Genomic DNA, 20,590 nt, shown 5'->3' with positions numbered 1-20,590 from the left:
AGTGTCAGAAGAAGCATATCGTTTTTGTTATGTGATAACTCCTCTAGTGGGTTTTTTGCTGCATTTATATATGCCAGGAAGCTGTGATTGGCTGTACGTAGTACACATAGGTGATTCATGTGGATGGAAGTTACTTCTGAGTAGGCATTTAGGAATATGTGTCGCAGCTTTGAAACTGTTCTGTATTTGGGTGCATGTGTGAAATAACTGTATCTATATAAAAGCTAGTTCTCAGCATTCTGTCATATCCCAGGGTGACTGAGAAGCAGAATCTAGGGCAGGACTATGCGAACAGAGTCTGGGTTGCTTCTCAGTGGCGCCCATCATCATCATCATCATATATGCTAACAGTAAACCCAGGTACTGAATTATGATGGCTACATAATTAAAATGGGGCTACTGAGAACAAGGGGGAGATATAAGAATGTTTGCGGAACCCCAAGGCTTGCAGAAGTTGAAAAATGCTTTGGGGGGGGAAGGTGGGGGAGAAGACCCCAAAACAGCCCGAAGAAGACTGAGCATCCTCAGTAGCCGCAGAACGCTGAATGTTGCTGGGGAAGGGAAGATGGAAACTGTAGTGAATGGAATGGAGTATTGTGAAAGAGGGCATAGCTGGCTGCAGTGCCGGCTTTATGTTTTGGAGGGCCTGTGGGCAAGAGACCCTCAATGGGCCCCCTCCCTCAGTGAGTCTACCTTCTCACCATCATTGTCACCAGCTGCTATTGCTCTGTCTGCCCATTGTTTCCCTATGGGCATTCATACTTTCCCTGTGGGCAAGTACTGTCATTTGTTTTAGTATGTCCCCTACCCTAGTGATGTCCCTAAGTACAGACGTGCACTTTTGTTCATATAAGTGAATGGGTGTCATTTCTATGGGGACAATAAAAGTGCTGCATGCAGGGATACCTTGTGGTGGGGAGAGAAGTTGCCTGCCCCCCCCCCCCCAACACTGGTAGCTCACCCACTATTGACAAGGAGCAGGAACCCACTAGGGGCGGGAGGAGCAGTGCCCTTTCCTGCCTCCTGAAGACAACTCAAGCACTGTGAGGGAAAGAGAAACGTACTTCTTTAAAATTGTAAACTATATACAGATGAACCTGTTATCAACAAGAAATACAAAGAAGTAAAACAGTAATACTTATATTGTACAGAATAGAAAAAACATCTGTAAATGCTAATGTCAGTATTGTATCAAATTTTCCAATAATGAATAAAAGGACACCATTCTTTAGCAATTTTTCTTTTTTTCCACTCTATCATAGCTTAATCTTAGTATCTCAATTTAGTTAGTTGAGCTGCTTTCCATACTTTATTTATCCACTCTTTATGGGTGGCTGGTTTTGGACTTCTCAAATTCCTTGTTTTGACTAATTTTGCAGGCGTTATTATATTGGAAATCTTTGAACATGGGGTACATGCGGGCAGCATATTCCAAATACTTTTCTTCTCCTCAAAACCAGGAGCTTGGTTTTAGAAGGGAAGCAGGGGAGGACATGGTGAAGCTGGCAACGCAGGTTTTGGGTTGGAAGGTAGTAAACATTCCTTATCTCCTTCTCAGAACGTATTATAATGTTGACGATCACATATATTTAGACTATTACTGTAACATACAACAAGTGAACGGATACTGGTATGACAAGACTGTAAAAGCTTGAGGAGTACCTCAAGCTTTTGGGAATACCAAATCCTTGATTATGTTCTGCCTATGTGTGTTCACAACATGTTGATAGAGAGCCCTAGCAGTATATATTTGCTATATGAATGCACTTTTGCGATGCATGCAGTAACTCTCTTTTCAGACAGAACTTGAATACATTTTGTCAAACTAAAATTTTTATTTATATATCCTAATAGTTGTCATATGTGGATTTCTTACCTCTTGAATTCTCCGCCATGGAAACTGAAGAGTACAAGCCATACAATGCCACCCCTTACTACTGCAATGTAAGCGTTGTGTTTTGTATTATTATGAGATCTGTGAATGGTTTCTAGGGCGTACCTGCGCTATAGTTTCTTCCAAAGAACACTGGAGAATTCTCCATTGGAGATCCCAATCTCTAACTACAGTTCATAGACTCTCCTAGGTGGATTACTTTTAAACCAGTTGAAGTCTCTAGAGTAGATGTGCATTTCAAGTGCAACTTCTGTGCCCTACAAGTTGAATAAAAGGAAAAATCACCTTAGACTTGTCTGAAATAACAGACGACAGTTATATACCACGTGGCTTGTACAGATGCGCAGTGGTGTTCATTCGCTTGCATGTGAGTTGTGGGGAGTCACTGTAGGTGGGGGAATCAGTTGGAGGACTGTTCCTCTTTCATCTTTCTTTGGCTCACCATATTTCCCTGAATACTTGGGTGATCCTTTTGTGGTACAGATAACTTCTTGTCCTCCGGTGCTCCAGGTAAGGAAGATAAAAGGTTAGGTGCCTCTACTTGAGATCTCCTTAGGCAAACACTGTGACAAAGAGGTACCAAGCTTTTCCACATTAAATCTGCTCTGTTCCTCACCCCCACCTCAACCTTCTGATGGGAGTACCTGCAGTGTTCTTGACTGTAGAAATTTCAGTGTTCCAATTCAGTTTTTATTTTTCACTATCCCAGGAGCAATACTGATATATGTAATAGAAGGACTATCTCCTCCTACTGCTCCTGGGAGGCCCAGCCTTGGATGCTGTACATGGATGATGTCCAGATCATCCAGAAGAGTCTAGTTCTAGCTAATTTCCCTTCAAAAGGGAGCAAATCTCCCTTAGACAGGCCTTAGAATGCCTACATAAGAAGAATCTGGCTACATCAGATTAAGGGTCCATCTAGTCTGGCGTACTTGTTTCCGACAGTGATCAGCCTGGTGCCTCTGGGAATCCAAGAAGCAGGTCATGAACCAGCCCTCTCCAGTTATTTATCCCCTATCATCAGGTATTCAGGAGTATGCTGCCTCTAAATAGGAAGGTATCATAGCTGCTAGGTGTTAATAGATCTATTCGCCATTACTTTATTTAAGCTTTTATTACATCTAAGCTCGTTGCCATCAACTTATCTTATACATTGAATTCTGTAGGTTAATCATGCATGGTTGTGTGAAATAATACTTTCTTTTGTCCATTATGAACCTACAGCAAGTTTATTGACCCTGAGTTCATCTGTCAGGGATGCTTTGATTTAGACTCCTGCATTGAGCAGGGGCTTGGACTCGATGGTGTTATAGGCCTCTTCCAACCCTACTGTTCTATGATTCTATGATTTCCAGTATGTGAGAGTGAGAAAAGATTTTCTAGCCACCTTTTCCACGCTATTCATAATTTTGTAAACTCTGTAATTTCTGTCCTCCCCTTCACCTTTTTTCTCAACTTAAAAGCCCCAATCGCTTTTGCTTTTCCTTTTAGAAAGTGCCTTTGTAATTTGTTTTGATGTTCTTGTTTTTTCTTCCTTTTCCAATGCCTTAATGAACTTTCTGAGAGAGGGTACCAGAATAGTACACCATATTCTAAATGTGTATTCCATATTCCATTTTATTTTCAGTCTACCTTCTGTTCTTTCCTTACATCAATTTCCCCCTTTTTACTGCTGCTGCACAGTAAACTCTTCTCTCATTGTGCCCAAGTCCCCGGCTGAGATCAGCTTTCCTTAGCATGTCAGCTCCAAAGGAGTTATATGTTTGATGGTACAATGGAAAAGATTACTCAGTTCAGGAAATAGAATACTGGCAGTCTTCTCAGCTGACTTTAAACAGAGCTCTGGATTGTAAAGCTCCAATGAAGCGCGTGCAGTTTGATTAACCAGGGAAGGTCCACTTGCCTCTGTATTCTTCTGAACTATGTTCTCCTATTTATCTATTATATTTACTGTTTATTCTCTTTTGCGTTATAAAAATATCTTCTTGCTACAGATTTGCAAAATCTATTGTGCATCTCCTGTAAACCTGCAGACTCATTTCCTTGGATACAAGCACAAGGCAGTAAGAACAGTTTTTCAATTTCTTCTTAAAGTCATGGAAATTAACTTCATTAAGTTACAGGTCAAGTATTCCAGTTGATTAACTACAACTACTGTTCAAAATGGGGTAAGAAGGCATGTAGGTTCTAAAACTATTTCTTAAAGCTGCAGACATTACTTCTTGCCCCAAGTGCGTGGTGAGCTTGAGACCAGGTCTTGGGCTTGTGTGCTTCCTCCCTGTCATTCCCCTCTCCATGGGGGAGAAGTGAATGTCCAGGCTATGAGATCACCTTAATTACATTGCTTCTATTGGCATATCACAATGCAAAATGAAGATAAGCCTGTGTGATATTATGTATTAGGACATTTTTGCAAATAAATGCAGAAATGTGTCAAGGTTCCAAGCCCTCCCACTGAGTAGTGAGGCAACAGAGACTCACTGTGCAATCCACAAAGTCTTTATTCAGTTTACACTGTGAAAGCTAAGAGCTGCTGTCTAAGCCTAATTAGCTAAACAATGTAAGGCAGTTGCCTGTCTACTAAATGAAAGGGTTCCTGCCATGCCTGACAGGCTTTTACAGGGCTCCTCCATCAGGGAGGGTCCCCTTCACCCAACTTCTGATGTGCAGCCAAGCGGGCGGACTGTCTCCCACCTTCCACCCGCTTAACTTTGCTGCGGACTCTGGGATCTGTCAGTTCTGGTGCTCCCTCCCCTCTCTGACAAAGGCTGAGTTCCCATGTGGGGAGGGAAGAGGAAGGTGGTCTCTGAACCTGGGCCTCCTGTTCAATAACCTCCTGGGAAGACTCATCCTTGACTCCTGGAGAGTCTTGGGGAATTTTCTCCCATGCTCTCTGCCTTGGCTGGGCTTCTTCTAGTTCTGCCTCTGAATCTGATTCAGAATCTGACACCAAGCCTGGGTTCCATCCTGACAAAATGTTTGTTACTCTCCCATAAAATCATCTACTAGTGTGTGCATGTGTATATAAAACTTAATTATCTGTCACTTAAAAGGGGGAAAAAAACTCCACTTCTCTAAAGCTTCCTTGCCAGGTTCCACCAACCACTGATCATTTGATGGTTTCCCAGCTTTTGTGCTTGGAAACCCAGGCTAAAAGGTTGAAATGCCTCTCCTAAGGCTTAGTTACTGGCAATGAGAACTTTAATCTGCAATATGCAGGTATTTTTTACTTTTGGGCTCACCCCCTTTGTCCTTCACCCTGCCCACCACTGGAGTGTGGCCACTGAGAGCTTCCCCAAAACTGAATTTGGCCCTCAGGCTGCAGAAGGTTCCCCACCCCTGCAATAGGTTATTTGCCCCAAGCAAGTACTTACTTATAAGCTTGTTTTAGATGGGGACTTAGAAATTCAGTATTGCCTACTATCCTGGCTCCTATATAGTGGAAATATAGTAATCTACCTCAATGGGCTATTGGGAAGAATAATGTGGCAAGGAAATGCTAGCTACATGAGACTTTAGAGAAGAAGCTAATAATCTAAATAATGCTTTATTTGCTGCCATTCTGAAAAATGGTATACTGTTTAGCTGTGGTTTCTTAGAATTAAGAACTTCTGAACTTTTAACTGCAGTACACTGTAAAATGCAGTAAATCAGAATCCTGTGTGTGTGTAGAAACTTACTAATTTAAACACTGTTTTATAGACCAGAGGAGGTAAATATACATTTATTGTACTGTGGGGGAAATAAATTATCTATTTTATTTCTAATCAAGCTCTCTGTAAGTTATGACCCATCAGAACAAATGCAGCCCAGCAGATACCTTGAGGAAGTGCTGTAGCCTAGCGGCAGAGCACATCCTTTGTGTGCAAAACCGTCCAGATTCAGTCCCCAGCATCTCCAGGTAAGCCTGGGAAAGGCCCCTGTCTGAAACCCTGGGGAGCTACTGCCAGTGTCTACAGTACTGATGAACCAATGGTCTGGTTCTGTAAGGCAGCTTCTTGTCCACCAGGGATTCAGCGAAGTCCTGTCTAGGTTGTCTGCCTGGGGCTACATTTGGCTTGGCGAGTCACTGCTCTAAATGTTGAATTGACTTTGGGAGCAATCCTACCCCTAGACATAGCTTGAGGGGCCAGAGGATATTTCAGATTCCTGGATCTGAGGTAAGAGACAACACTCTGACCTTGGACCCAGGAATCCAAACTCCTCCCCCCTCCCACTGGCAGCTGGCATGGAGGGAATCGCGCCAGCTGCCTTGTGATCTCAGAGAGGAGGTAAAGGGGGCATTCTTGTGGGTGGGGAGGGGACTGGGGAGGCTGGCTTATGACATCCTGAGGCCTCCCCCGCCTCCTTCCCTCCCCCTCTGTGACGCCTCAGCTAGATGGGCGAAAAAGCCCATCTAGCTGAAATGCAGAGTGGGAGATGTAACAGAGGTGAGGATGGCCTCCATTGCCCCTCCCATTCTGCACTGGATACTTATAAGCCTCCGAGTATCAAGGGTGAATCCAGAGGATTGTGCCTTTTGTTTGTTTGTTTGCCAAGTACATTGAAATCTCATTTTTATATAAATCTCATCATTGTCTCCCCCCCCCCCATCCCCATCAATCTGAAAACTAATCAAGGTTGAAGAAGCTCTGAAAGCCCATGGCATTGGTAAGTGTTGAAATATAACTCCATATGAATGTAAATCTTTACTACTCAGGCCAATGATGTTGTGTATGGATGTTTTAAATAATTGACTACTTAAGTTATACATTATAATGTCAGCAGTCAGCAGTGTTTTCAACATACTCTAGTTCTTATATTATGAAAATACTAACAGGTGATTTGGAATTCACTTGAAGTGAATAGAGAGAGAGCTCTCACCTTCTTAGAATAACTACAGGAAAAACAACAAATACACCTGCCTCGCCTATTGGCCGCCTTTTTGGTAATCTGAAAGAAGGTGGTAAACTGAAACCTGTGCTGCTGTTTTGGTTAATCCAGTTGTTGGTCATCTGTATGAATATAATAATCATTTTTAAGAAAACAGTCTCAGCAGAGGACTTCAGAGTAGATTACAGTGGTGGTAGTGGAACTAGCAGTTTGAGTAAAGCAGCCTTCCCCAGCCTGGCTGCAGGGTGCTGGGGGGTGTAGTCCAACACCTATCTCTTTAAACTACAGTTTCCCAATACATCTGAAATGGGGAACTGTGATTTAATGTTGGTTTACTAACCAGGATTTTAAACCCTGGTTTGATGTTGGTTTAAGAAGCTGCTTAGTAAATTGATGCTAACTATAGTTCCCCATTTTGGATGTAACAGGAAATCATGATCAAAGCATCCAGGCCAGTGCATGAGAAGAGGGGAGGAATGCTATGTGCAGACCTCATGTTTGTTCCCAATTAATAAATTATGGTTTATTAAGCCAGGAATGCTGCATCTGAAACAGCCCTTAACTGAATGCTGTTTGCCACAATTAGAATCATCTGTAGTACAGAGAGTATCACTCTTGGGGGCTGGCTTTGAAATTTACAGTCTGAATTCCAAGGTTTATGAGTAATGTGTGTGAAATCTCTTCTGTCTCAATACTTTGGAGCTTTTGCGTCGCACCTTAACTGGTGCAGGTTGGTTCAGCAGTCTGAGGGCTAAGCTACACATTACACTACAGCTGTGTATAACTGTAACCCCAACGACCCCATCTTCACCACACAGCAGTTCTGGTAGAGGGCAGTTTTGCAGCAGAGACACAGGGGGAGGGGTGTTTAGCCCTTCCTCTACCTGCTGCTTTCCCCCATACAACTCTTTCCAAATCATCCAAAAAGCTATTTTTCCCCTTACCAATTTCCCCTTACCAAGATCCAATTTCCATTGTTGCAGACAAGCGAAAACAGATACCATTCTGTGCTTGTGTTTGTGATTGTTTGCTCACTTGAAATGCTGGTGGTAAAGACGGCTATCGTTATTTGGAATAGATAAAATGATACTTGTAGGACTGACACTTAGGATGGGCTTTGCCATCAACTCTGCATTTCACATGTACAAGCCATGAATATGGGCAACATAGTATGTTTGTATGTGTGGTGCATCTGCAAAATCATACTCTTTGGCTGGAGTCTTAAGCATGCATGCATACTGGGAAGACAGTTTCATTTAAATCAGAGCTATCACTTTCATGTAAATTGCTCAGAATCAAAATATTAGACTTCTGAAGAAATGACTTATAGCCATTGTTGACTCATTTTTGCAGTTAAGCCTCTGAGTGCTGCAGGAGAGCCAATTAGACCACCGGAAAGCCTTCCAGATTATAGTAAGTGAACAACATTACAAGACAGTTGCTGCTATTATTTGTTTTGAAAATAGAGTTTATTATAGAAGAGTTTATTATAATACATTCTGCCTTAAAGTCATGACAGTTCCTGTTTTACTGAAGATTATTTACTTTAATATGATGGTTATCGTTTGTGTAATGTTTTATCAAAGTTATTTAACACCTTGTTCTCAGCCTCATTTGATCCATATGCAGCCTGGTTCTGTGTATGTTTACTGCGTTCATTGGATGCATATTTCCAAATAAGTCCCATTGAATGAAATGGTACTTACTTGTTAGTAAACAGCTATCATCGTTCCCTCATTCAAATTCACATTTTTCCATATTCTGGTATTAAGAAGGTGAGTTTAGCAACAGGGCAAGGAGGCAGGGGCAGTTCAACCTTCTGACAGCAAATAGCTTAGCTTTCCAAGTAAACCAACTCAATAAAGAAACAGCTATGAAGGTAGAAAGCCAGCAGGGGTGTATGGGCTACCCAGTCTATTGGACATGTACAACTGTCTGCCTGCTGGACAGAAATTGCGGATGTGTGCTTGATACAATGAGCTCCTGACTCTCAGAAATATGTTTGTCCCCTTGAGGCCAAAGTAGCTGACCTGGAAAAGCTGAGCGAGACAGGGATTTTCATGGACAAGACCTTCAGGGATGTGATAACTTGTGTCCCAGTCCCAGGGTGACAGCTCCTTTGCTGTCACAGAGAATCTCAAGGAAGAAAGGCATCGCTCTGAGGAAGAGGGAAACAATCCCTTAGAAGAGGGCCCATTTTTTGAGGGATGAACAAATACCTCCTCATACTGAGAATATAACTGTGGTGGATGGGGATGTATGGACTGTGTAACATCCACTCTGTGTTTCGCAGATGGTCAGGTGCCTTTTGTTCCATTGTCTGCTCACAGATTCAAATTTTTTTTGTTGTGTGGAAAAATACGCAAATCTGTAAGAGGGTTTACAACGATTTATATGATTTACCTTAGTACATAACATTTAGTGTATTGTGCCCCATTCCATTCACCTTTTCGCCATGTACATTTATGTCTCAGCAGAAACTTGGGTATTATCCTACAAATAAATATGCGTGCATTTCGAGAAAATAACAAAAAAGAACTGGAAGTCCACAGACTCCACGCAGACTGAGGGGGTCGTTTTGCAGTGGATTCTGCAGCTTGGATTCTTAGAAATCCGAGCTCATTTTAGTCTGTCTTGAATTTCTCCAGCATCCCTAGCAGTGGGGCTCATGGCTGTGGGTGATTCGATCATTAGAGACAGAGACAACTGGGTTTATGACAGGCATGTAGACCACATGGGGAATTGCCTGCCAGATGCGAAGGTTGAGGATATCACACATTGTCTAGATAGCATGGTAGATTGTGCTGGGGTGAAGTCAATGGTCATGGTGCATGTCAGCACTGTAGACATGGGAAAATGTACTCATGAGCTCTTGGAAGCCAAATTGTGGTTCCCTGCAACTAAGTGGCTGTCTCTATCTGTGATGTATGGAACGTGGCAGTTTGTAATACGTAATATGCTTGTTTTACAGTTCAAACTGAGCCTGAAAGAGATTTAGGAAAAACTTTGGAAGAACAACTTAATTCGTGTAAATATACGGAACCTGCTATTGGTAAGTTCTTTTAAGAGTGTAGATTTGTTGAGTGAACTCTGTAAGGTGTTTGAATTTATGCATAGGATCAGGCAGCTAGCCTGTTATGTTTACTTGGAAGTAAATTCCAGCTGTTTCAGCAGGGCTTAACCAGAAGTAAGTTTGCATAGAGTATCAGCCTCCATGTTTATCGACGTGTATTGCTTCCAAAACTAAATGTAGGTTGGGGGTTGCTGTGGTAAGTGAAAGGAAGCTATTGGCAAGTATGGTGGTAAAAGTATGAGGGTCGAGTGGGAGCGTGACCATTGGGAATGCATCAATGTTTTGGGAGACCATCCTGAGCTGAGCCACCTAAAGGCCTAGTTTTCACTGCGTCAGTAAACCTTTGTCTGGGCTGTACAACTTCAGACAGCAGGTAAGCACTTATAGGATTGAATGCTCCTCCGTACTGAAAACTACCATTGAAGGGGGAGGGGGTCAGACTAGAACTCTTCTGCCTGACATCTGGCTTTTCTAAAGCACGTAAGTGCATATTTTTTAGAAGTATTTCTAAACCTCCCTTCAGCCTTACAGAAACCAGGGTGACGTACTGTGAGTATAACCAAAATGTTTGGAGGAGGATTCATCCCTGTAAGCCTCTGCCTGGTGCCTGAAGAGTTACAGGCCAGACACAGACTTGCTGTCTCACTGAGAACTAGGTCAGGTAGCTTTTGCCAATGCATACATGGAGATTCTAAAGGTCTTAAGTATTCATAACAAGAGCAGTTTGCCTTCATTTTAAAATTAAAAATAGTGCTTAAAAATAGTGCTTAAAAGTGGGCAATGTATTATATGCTACTTTGGTAAATGAAGTTTTTTCAGGCTACTTCTGCTTTCAAATGCAGGCCTCCAATATGTAACTGAATACCAGTCAAAAGAAAACCTAATTTACGAGTGTAATCTGTGTGGCTGTCAATCAGGACTAACTAACATGTTCATGCATGTTTTGGGTGTTAAACACAGACTGGCATACCTCGTAAGTAGTTCTCTCTCTCTCTCTCTCTCTCTCTTTCTCTCTCTTTTTTTTAAAGCAGCAGTATGTAGAGAATTAGAATAGTATCCAATGGTGACATTCCACCAGTGGGAGGGAACTGCTGGTGGAACAGATTTTCCCCTCCCCATGTACCCCCTTCAGATCAGCTTCGAAGAGTTGGGGGACTCCAGAGCAGTTTTGTGGTGCGTGCGGGGGACTGCAGCGGAGAGGAGAGAACGGTGAAATCCCACCCTGTCATTCCACTAGCACAACATTGTTAGCACTAGTAGAACAACACCACTGGATACTACCCTTGATTTGGTTACCGTACTTTTAATTGCAGTATTCATTGTTTAATTACAACATTCACTTGACATATTTTTGTTTCGCAAGAGAGGTAATAAATCATACTGTAACTGATAGTGTTTTTCTTCTATTTCTATAAATCATTCAAACACTGATTATCTATTAAAAGTAGCAATAACATCATACATGCAAGTTGAAACCTAATTACATATATAACTAACCTTATGTAAGATTATTTCTAGAATTCAGTTGCAGTAATTGAGGTGAAAGAAGTATTGGAGATATATTTTGCTAAGGCTAAAAGGTCGTGCATGTGACTTGATACTGCAGTGTACACAGAGGAATAATTGCTACACAAAACATGAGACTAGGCATGGAATTATATGCATATAACAAACGAAGTGAAAAATCTCATTCTTGTGGTTATGTGGTTATGTGAAGTTCAGTATTTTAAGGGTGCAACACTATAGCTGCAGCATTCTGAAATTTGCAGTCTTTCATATTACCATTCTTTACATACAGACAGACACATATGGGAAAAGGATAATTCTAGGATCCAAAACCCTTTGGTTTGAAAGAAGAGTTAAGGCTTATACAAATTCAAATACATTTATTTATCAAAGCATTTATAGACTGCCTTTTGGCTATAAGTCCCTCAAGAGGATGTACAAAACATATATTTAAACAATTTAAAACACAACAAAAACATTTAAAAGCACCAAAAGCTTCCAGAAGAATAAAAACTGCTGTCAATCCTTAAAAACCAACAGTGAGCAGAACAGAAACATTCCACCAGCAGTTAACAATGAAGGAGTTAGTCAAACTCCCCTAGGGATAGAGTTCCATAATTGGGGTGCTGCCGCAGAAAAGGCCCTGTCCCACGTTCCTACCAGTCGAACCATGGTTCTAAAAACTATAGGCATTGGGGTTTTTTCTTGTTTATTAGCACTTCTAAAAGGCTTAGCTAGCAGCTGATGCTCCCAGTGCTAACATGCTTAAACTACACCCTGCCCTTTACTTGTGCGAGAGCAGATATCAACTACAACAGGGGTGCAGAGCTTCCGGGCTGGGGCTCCAATCTGGCCCTCCATGGTTCCCCAGAAAGCCATGCTTCCTTTCCCCTTCCTTTCATTTCATTTATTATATTTCTATACTGCCCCATAGCTGAAGCTCCCTGGGTTGTTCACAAAAATAAAAAAAATAAAATACATTATATAAAGTATAAAACCATTCACATAATGACATAGAACAACTAGCACACACAACAACAACAACAACATATCTAAAACCATTTAAAACTATCAGCCAGAGACAGTCAAGGAGACTCCTTATATACTGCCAAATGCCTGAGAGAAGAGGGCAGTTTTAACCTGGCGCCAAAAAGATGACAATGGTGGCACCAGGTGGGCCTTGTCAGGGAGATTATTTCGTAATTGCTGATAGTTTGCTGGTTTCCTGGCTTTTGTGCAGTTTTTTCCTCATTTGAAAAGGTTGAGATGCCTCTCCTAAGGCTTAGTTAGTGACAGTAAGAGCTTTAAGCCAGACTATGCTGGTAGGATTGGTTTTTGGTCCCGCCCCTTTTGCCTTCGTCCTCACCCACCATTGGAATGCAGCCCCCAGGCTGAAAGAGGCTCTACACCCCTGGTCTATAAGGAGGACCACCCTACCATTAGGAAGAGTGTGGCACCACCACAGGCAGCCGATTTGGAGTGTCACAAGAGCACAGCAAATGGTTAATTTTAAAACAATTATTGTTGTATTTTTACTACCAGGGAGCGGGAGAGGCACTTCTGGAGTTTTGTGCCTCAGATGCCAGAATAGGATGGCCAGCCCTGGATATTCTGCATGTTGACTTCAGATGATGGGAGTGGGGAACCATTTGCTGTTCCACTCCACGCAGCAAAATGTCTCGAGTGGGCTCTGTGCTGTTGCTGTTTGAAGAGAAACCAGAAGTTGGGGTTGTAATTCCCCCCCCCCCCATAGTGATAGGACAAAACACGTCAATTTTATGCTAAGTAGAATTGTCATAGCTTAGTTTTGTCAGGTTGTCCTTCATGCAGCTGCCAGCACTTGCCCACTCTGATCCTCTTTCGGACGTCATCAGTTACAAGTTATCTGCATTGCAGATGGTGCCTGCACACCTCTCTATTGATTTGGTGACTTATAAACCTCCAAAACTATAAAAGTATAGGACAGAGTTTCTATAAAGAAACAAAAGATGCCACAGCAGCATACTTATTATTTATTAATTTATTATTTATTTATTTAAAGCATTTCTGTATCGCTTTTCTACCCACCAGGGCTCTCAAAGCAATGTACAATGAAATCCAATAAAATCACAACATAAAACCAAAAACAGAACATTCTTTAAAAACAAAAGCCAAAAAGTCTGGTGAAATAATACAATTTTTACCGTCTCTTTAAAATTCAGTAGGGATGGAGCCAACTTGTAATTTTTGAGGCTGCAATTATTTTAAAAGTTCAACTTTGAGTTCTGTTTCTTTTAAGGCAAAGAAAAAGCATTTGAAAACAAAGACCTTGTTAATAGCCATTTTTCATACAACTTTTCGAAAATCTGTCAGCCTATAAACCTCACCAAGGCAACTGTTCATACCAAATTTTATATTGATAGGCAAATTATTCCAGTTTTATAAATAGTTTTTTTTTGTGCTTTATAGTGGTGGAACACTAACTATCTGCTGCATCTTAACTATAGAACCTCTCCTGTGGCTGGGTAGTAAGTTCTAGTAAAGGTTATGAAAAGCCTTCTGCATACATGCAACAGTTGCAGTAACAGTTCTGTGACAGAGTTACCCATAGCGGGTATCTGTTTTTAAGACAGAGGAATGGTATTGCAACGTGCAGGGAATATGTATAATTTTGAGAGCTTACCGTACAATAACAACAATGGTCAGGATCCAAAGGGGCTATGTGGGATCTAGCATATGTAAGGGTTTTTCAACCTCTTCCTTCCCTCCAAAAAGCGCACACAAAGTTCAGGAAACTCTTCAGGAGTGGCATTCCGTGAGGTCTGGAGTTGTTGCTGAAAGTGAAAATGGACACTTTTTTGTGCACATGCGTGCGCATCCCCCCCCCCCCCAGTGCCTGTGTGGGAGTATTTTGCCTGCATGCACGGGCCTCTTTGATCTCAGGCATTACATACAACGTTCTGAGTTCAGTTCTTTAGTGTAGTATAGACCACTGGCATATTTCAGTGCTAGAATAGGCTGGGAGAGGCACAATAGAACTTAATGGCAAAGCACATGCTTTGCCTGTCAAAGTACTATCTACCACAATTGGCAAAACTTCTCTAAGTTTCAGATTGACGACTTTCCCAGCCCTGCTCCTTTTAAGTGGAAATAGTGAGGGGCTGAACTTGGGATTTTCTGCCATCAAGCCACATGCTCCACCACTGAACTATGTGACCCTTTCTAACATTCACATTGTGGATGTCCATTGCATACAGCACCATGTCATTTGCAGGAGCCTGTCCTCTCATTCTTCTCTAAAGCCCCATGTACATGGATGGGGCTGTATAAATAATGTCTGGTATTATATGGTTGAAAAATATACCCTCTATCGAAATTGCACATTTTGGATGTTGGCTTTGTTTACTAAAGGTCTCTTTTTTAAAACCAGGAAGAAACAGCCAGAGGTGACCTGGAAAGTGCCATAGCTCATGGTAGAGCACATGAAGAAGGTCCCAGGTTTAGTCACCAGTTAAAAGGATTTATTTATTTATTTCATTTCTATACCGCCCAATAGCCGAAGCTCTCTGGGCGGTTCACAAAAATTAAATCCAAGCAACACACAATAAAACAATTTAAAATATACAGAACATTAAAACCACAATATAACAATACAGCCACAATAAAACCTAGCAGCAGTGCAGGAGTTTAAAATACAGATTTAAAACAGCAAAGATAAAAATTTAGAAAGCTAAAATGCTAAAATGCCTGGGAAAATAAAAAGGTCTTCACCTGGCGCTGAAAGGAATACAATGTAGGCGCCAGGCGAACCTCACTAGGGAGCTCATTCCAGAGCCAGGGTGCCACAGCAGAAAAAACCCTCCTCCTAGTAGCCACCCGCCTCACTTCCTTTGGCAGGGGCTTACGGAGAAGGGCCGCTGATGATGATCTTAAGGTCCGGGCAGGCACATATGGGAAGAGGCAATCCTTCAGGTAACCTGATCTCAAGCAGCATGGCTGGGATCTTGCAGACTTGCTGTTGGTCAGAGTAGACAGTACTGGGCTAGATGGACCAAGAGCCTGACAACATAAAGCAGCTTCATATGTTGACATAGGATGCAAGACTCTGTGGCCCACTTCTCACGTAACGATAAGCCAGGCTTCTCATGAACGAGCAAGCATGCTGGTACACACTGCTCAATCACTCCTGCCTGGCGGCTCCTGCCAGCGGGAATGGCTAAGTGAAACATGGATTCTCTGTCTTGTTTGTTCTTGGCTTATGACCTAACAAGCCAGAGTCATAAGCTAGGGTTTGTTCTTGGCGTATTACTCTGGCTTATTAGGAGAGCAGCAAGCTAGAGTTCACATTTTGTATATCACACTAAACAAACCATGGATGGTTTAGCCACTCCCATTGGAGGAACCAAGCAGGAGTAATTGAGCAGTGATTGTTACATGCGAAGTTAGCTCTGTCTTTACAGTAAGATGCTGAAAAATAGGAAGTAACTCTCCAGGGTTTCAGATGTGTCTTTCCCTGTCCTACCTGGAAATGCCAGGGACTGAACCTTGGACCTTTTGCATGCAAAGCATGTGCTCTACCACTGATCTAGAGTCCTTCCCAACTGCACAGAAGTAGTGACATTTGTCCTAGCTAAAGTCCTGGAGAGCTTGATACGTGTGGGAGGGATGGGCAATCTTTAGTCTTCTCTTGTTTTAGCTAGCTGTTGCCAGATTTAGCAGCTGCTGCTGATGAACCTGCTGGCTTAGTGGTATTTTTGTTTCTAGAAAAGACATTACCCTGAAATGGCAGATGTTAAAGGTCGAGGCTCAAACTTGAATAAAAGGCTCAAAGAGATTGCTAAAAAAGTTGAACAGGATGAAGGAAGAAAACAAATAATGGTATGAAACTGCAAACCTTTTCTCTTGTGTAAAATAAATTGATTTTTTTTAAATGTGATCGTAAATCAGAAACGTTTATTGTGTGGCCACAATTCAGAGAGTTCTCTTAGGGTAAAGATGGGACTCTTTTCTTTGGAGAGAACTGAGGTTAGCTTGAGGCTCATGTGTTCCTTCCCCACTCCCTTCTCCATGGAGAGGAGGTGCTCAGTGAACTGCATGCATTTGAACACTGTGCCAGAGGACAGATACGCCCATGTTCAAATAAATGCACGGTAACCTAGTTCACATGGTACATTCTTCCTATAGCGAAGGGAATTGAGGATCTAGCACTGCTCTGCAGTTGGTTTTTGCTCTGGTTTTATATTGTAGTTTTAAACATTTAAACGTTTTATACTGTGTTTTCTCACATTGGTGTATTTTATGATTTTACTGTTGCGAACCACTCAGAGTCAGTGGTATTGGGTGGTAATAAAATGGATAAATCTAAAATTGTACATTTACCAATTTACTGAAAATTGGATCTCTTTTAATAGATCCATTGGCTTTGTAAATTAGCCCCCCAAATCACCAGCTCCCAATTAGAAGGCATTGTGCAGCTATTCCAGCTTTTCTGTAACAGATTTTCTGCAGTCATAGAAAAGATGGAAGAAGCAGTGTGAAAACACGGGTTACAAGTGGGAAGACACCCCCCCCCAATAAAATTATGTGAATGAGGCAGGGTGATGGCATGATAAAAGCCTCATTGGAAGCACCCTTAGTTGAATGTGTTAGAGGTAGCATTCAATCCCTCTCTCAAAATAGTAGAGTCTGGAATCATCCGAAGAAGTTGTATGGGAGGAGATTCAGGACAAAAGGAAGTACTACTTCGCACAGTGCATGGTCAGACCATGGAATTCACTGCATGAAGGCCGCCAACCTGAGTGGCTTTTAAAAGGGGATTAGACAAATTCATGGAGGGCAAGCTTATCAATGGCTACTGGTCATCATGATGGTTATATATCACCTCCACTATCAGAGCAATATGCCTATAAATAGCAGTTGCTAGGGAACATGAGCGGAAGGGTGCTGTTGCACTCATGTCCTGCTTGTAGGTTTCCCAGAGGCATTTGGTCAGCCACTGTGGGAAGAGAATGCTGGACTAGATAGGCCTTTGGTCTGATCCAGCAGGGCTCTTCTTATGTTCTTATCCTTTGTGCCCACTGTGAATATGCAGCAGGCTGCCGGAGGAGGGTAAAGTGCTCCATGCCTCTGCCAGCAGCCTGCTTGGTTTCTATACTGGGCAGAGAAGAGCGAAAGCACCCTCCTCCGTGCCCAGCATAGAAACACAGTGGGCCGCTACAGGAATGTTAGGACAAAAGCAGAGACAGTAGGTACCAAACGCTTTCAGTGTGTCCTCAGGGAGTAGCAGACATTTATGTGTATACAGATTGTCCTGCACCTGGGTAAAGCAGAGTTTTCCATCATATGACCCTTGGGAGTACTGTGAGAGTATCATATTATAAAATAGGGGTGGGCAACTTGTGGCCCTCCAGATGTGCTGGCCTACAATTCCCATCGTTCCTCACCCTTGGCTATACTGGTAGGGCTGATGGGAGTTGTAGACTAAAACATCTGGAGGACCACAGGTTGCCCACCCCTGCTGTAATGATTATCAGTCTGATTATCAATGGCAATTGGCGGTTTTGCCTTCAAATCTATATTCTTGCAGGACATAAAAATGAAGCTTTTATCAAACATTTGTTGACTGAAAGCTCCTTTTTCTTTAGGTTACAATGGATTTTCCTGTTCCGAAAGGTAAGTTGGCACAGTGTATGTTACCTTTACAGTTAGGCATGCATACACCACACATGAAAATAATCTGGCATTAGAGTAGAGTTTTCTTCACTCAGCCCTGTTTAAACACATTTTCTTAGCAGTGCCATTGGTAGCAGTAGCTCTTACTTCCCAATATTTGTGCTGGACTAGATTAAGGTCATGGTTTGAAGCTTCTGTTTTCATTTACAAGCACAAATGAGGGCTTTCATTTAGCCCTCATCATTATAGAGAAAACATGTTCAAAGTTTGCTAGAGGATCTTAAACAGATTGAATTCAATGTGTTATGGTTTAATTCACAAAGTTGTTGAAGGAAGACCACACCAAGCAGCCTTCAGTCAAAGTTACTAACATCCTAAGACAACGAAGTCTTACGGCACCTAAAAGACTTAACAAATCTATTCTGGCATAAGCTTTCACCGACACTGTCAGGGCCCAGCTTCAACACCGCAGTGGGCCTTATAGCCAGGATTTGATTAGAAGTAGCCTGGAAGGGCTTGGGGCTATTCAGCCTCTGGAGTGTCAGAATCTGTGTGAGTTTATCTCTTTCAGTGTTCCCAGAGCAGAGCCAGGGGGAGTCACCCAGCTCCCTGACCACCTGGTGGTCTGGCCTTGGCAGGCAGGGAGGCTGGAAGCTGTCTGTGAGAACCTGACAGAGGTGGAGTGGGGTTTGCAGAAGGGTCACCCAAGTTGAAGCATCATTGCTGGAGGACTGAGCAGTGACACTCTGTTTAGTCAGGGGTCTTGCTGAAAGGCTAAAGGCCCTTGCTGCCAAGGGATCCGGAAGGGGTGTCTTACAGTCACACCTTCCCTTTTAAGCTGATGCAAAGGCGAAAAGCCTTTGCTAAGAACATCTCTTCCTCACTGCCCAAAGCCTCCTCTGTCTGGATCCATAATCGTCTGGGCTTTTGGAGGCACTGTGCACATGGACTCTCCCTTAATTAGAACTTTGGATTACTGAAGACTTGCCATGAAAAGGACTGTGAGGCTTTTCATAGACTTCAACTCTTGTTTGCTGTGGATTGCATGTCTTTGTTTGTCATCAGCTCAATGTACTGGCAGGCTCGGTTTGATATACGACTTTTGGGCTTTCCTTGCCTGGATACATGCAGTGTGGAGTTACCAGTGCGAAAGCAGTGGCACAGAACTCCTTGTGTCTGGGGTTACCCTTCCTTTGATTATGATAGGACTCGATCATGTAGCCTGGCATTATCAACAAAAGATTCAAAGTTGGACTCTCTATGGTTGTGGATAAAAAGAATATGGATAAAAAAAATTTATCCCTTGATTGCCTGATGGGGTCGTTCCAGGAATCATTCCCATTCCTTGTCCAGGGTTGGAACCCCGTGTATGGATTGCCTGGGTTAGATACACCAGGCATCCTGAGTCCTTCCCCTTGTGTTCAGAACCGTGGAGGTGGCAACGGGGAACCATGTTGATGAAGATCTAGGTCACGGTAGTAGTGTTTAGCTTTGGACTGTTCTGGAATTACATAGAGCCTATAGCTACTGACCATCAGCTATATGATTTCTGAAGAGTGTAACCATTAAGCTTTTGCTGTGGGATTTCTTGCAATAAAGAAATCTCACTGATTTGGGTGTCCGGTGTCAGATTGCCTGAGCATGTGTGCTGGGGGTAGCGGGAAACCTGACAGACACTGTCCACTTCATCAGATGCATCGTCCATTTCATCAGGTGGACAGTGTCCATGAAAGCTTATGCCAGAATAAATTCGTTAGTCTCTAAGGTGCCAGAAGACTCTTCGTTATTTTTCCTACAACAGACTAACATGGCTACCACTCTGGAAATGGTAACATCCTAAGTGTTCTTTGTGCGTTTTAATTAGAATGTAAAATTGTATGGTAGTTATAACAGAGTGCTACAATTTTCATTTGCTGTTGAACTGAAGTACTTTCTTTAGCAGTGTTTCACAGAAAAGTAATTTTCAATGTAAGCAAAAAAACATTTCTCCAGCTAATCCTTTCACATCTTTTTCTTAATTTTACAGATGACAGATATGCAGTTCAGTTTTCAGATTCTCTCGTCACTTGGTTTTCTGAAGGTGAGCTGTTAGACTGAATGAAGAAAGGCCCTACATTCAAAACCATTAGATTTACCTGATATTCTAGGAATCACATTTGGTCAGTTCATAACGTCACCTACATGAGTGAAGGAATGTTTTTTCATGTAAACCAGAAGACATAAAGATTCATGTTCTGCTCTCCAGATAGGTCCAGTCCTCTTTCTGCATACCCTTCCAACATCACACCTGGTTACTCCCCATTTCCTCTGAATAATTATAGGCAACAGAATTGTGATAGGCAACTGTAACCACAGAGCAAAAGGAAATTAACTTTCAGATCAATAGCAGAGAAAAAGAGTTGGATCCAAACTTAGTCATACTTAGTGTACCTATTGAAATCAGTGGTACTTCAGTTAGTCATGACTTACCTGTCCTGTTGATTTCAATGTGTCCATTCTAGGCATGACTTAAGTTTGGATTCAACCCAGAGGGACCAGGCTACAAATTCTATGTTAGTTGCCAGCAAATGAAGGGATCAGTGTTTGACTGGCAG

At 42.3% G+C, this 20,590-nt stretch overlaps 1 protein-coding gene across 12 annotated transcripts in view; it reads left to right on the top strand.

The window, feature by feature from the left end:
* LOC146344575 (uncharacterized) overlaps positions 1 to 20,590 on the top strand; it is a 30,446-nt gene that overhangs the window by 1,123 nt on the left and 8,733 nt on the right. For 5 of the 12 annotated variants that reach the window (XM_084857644.1, XM_084857645.1, XM_084857642.1 and 2 more), the window contains exons 2-11: positions 254 to 360; positions 1,855 to 1,944; positions 3,889 to 3,957; positions 6,514 to 6,544; positions 8,120 to 8,179; positions 9,738 to 9,818; positions 10,682 to 10,812; positions 16,089 to 16,202; positions 17,969 to 17,996; positions 20,023 to 20,076. In XM_084857644.1, coding sequence (XP_084713770.1) covers positions 1,894 to 1,944; positions 3,889 to 3,957; positions 6,514 to 6,544; positions 8,120 to 8,179; positions 9,738 to 9,818; positions 10,682 to 10,812; positions 16,089 to 16,202; positions 17,969 to 17,996; positions 20,023 to 20,076 — 619 coding nt within the window. In that variant the 5' untranslated portion in view covers positions 254 to 360; positions 1,855 to 1,893. Of the gene's footprint in view, positions 1 to 253; positions 361 to 1,854; positions 1,945 to 3,724; positions 3,958 to 6,513; positions 6,545 to 8,119; positions 8,180 to 9,737; positions 9,819 to 10,681; positions 10,813 to 16,088; positions 16,203 to 17,968; positions 17,997 to 20,022; positions 20,077 to 20,590 lie in introns of those variants that run through there. The other 7 variants (XM_084857641.1, XM_084857646.1, XM_084857636.1 and 4 more) reach the window with 3 other exon arrangements.

The sequence above is a fragment of the Heloderma suspectum genome, chromosome 5, assembly GCF_057233095.1.
Source record: "Heloderma suspectum isolate Gila_16-S chromosome 5, 16-S_ref, whole genome shotgun sequence".
Taxonomy (NCBI): domain Eukaryota; kingdom Metazoa; phylum Chordata; class Lepidosauria; order Squamata; family Helodermatidae; genus Heloderma; species Heloderma suspectum.
Note: the sequence above shows the minus strand (reverse complement) of the source record. Positions and strands in the feature narration are given on the sequence as shown.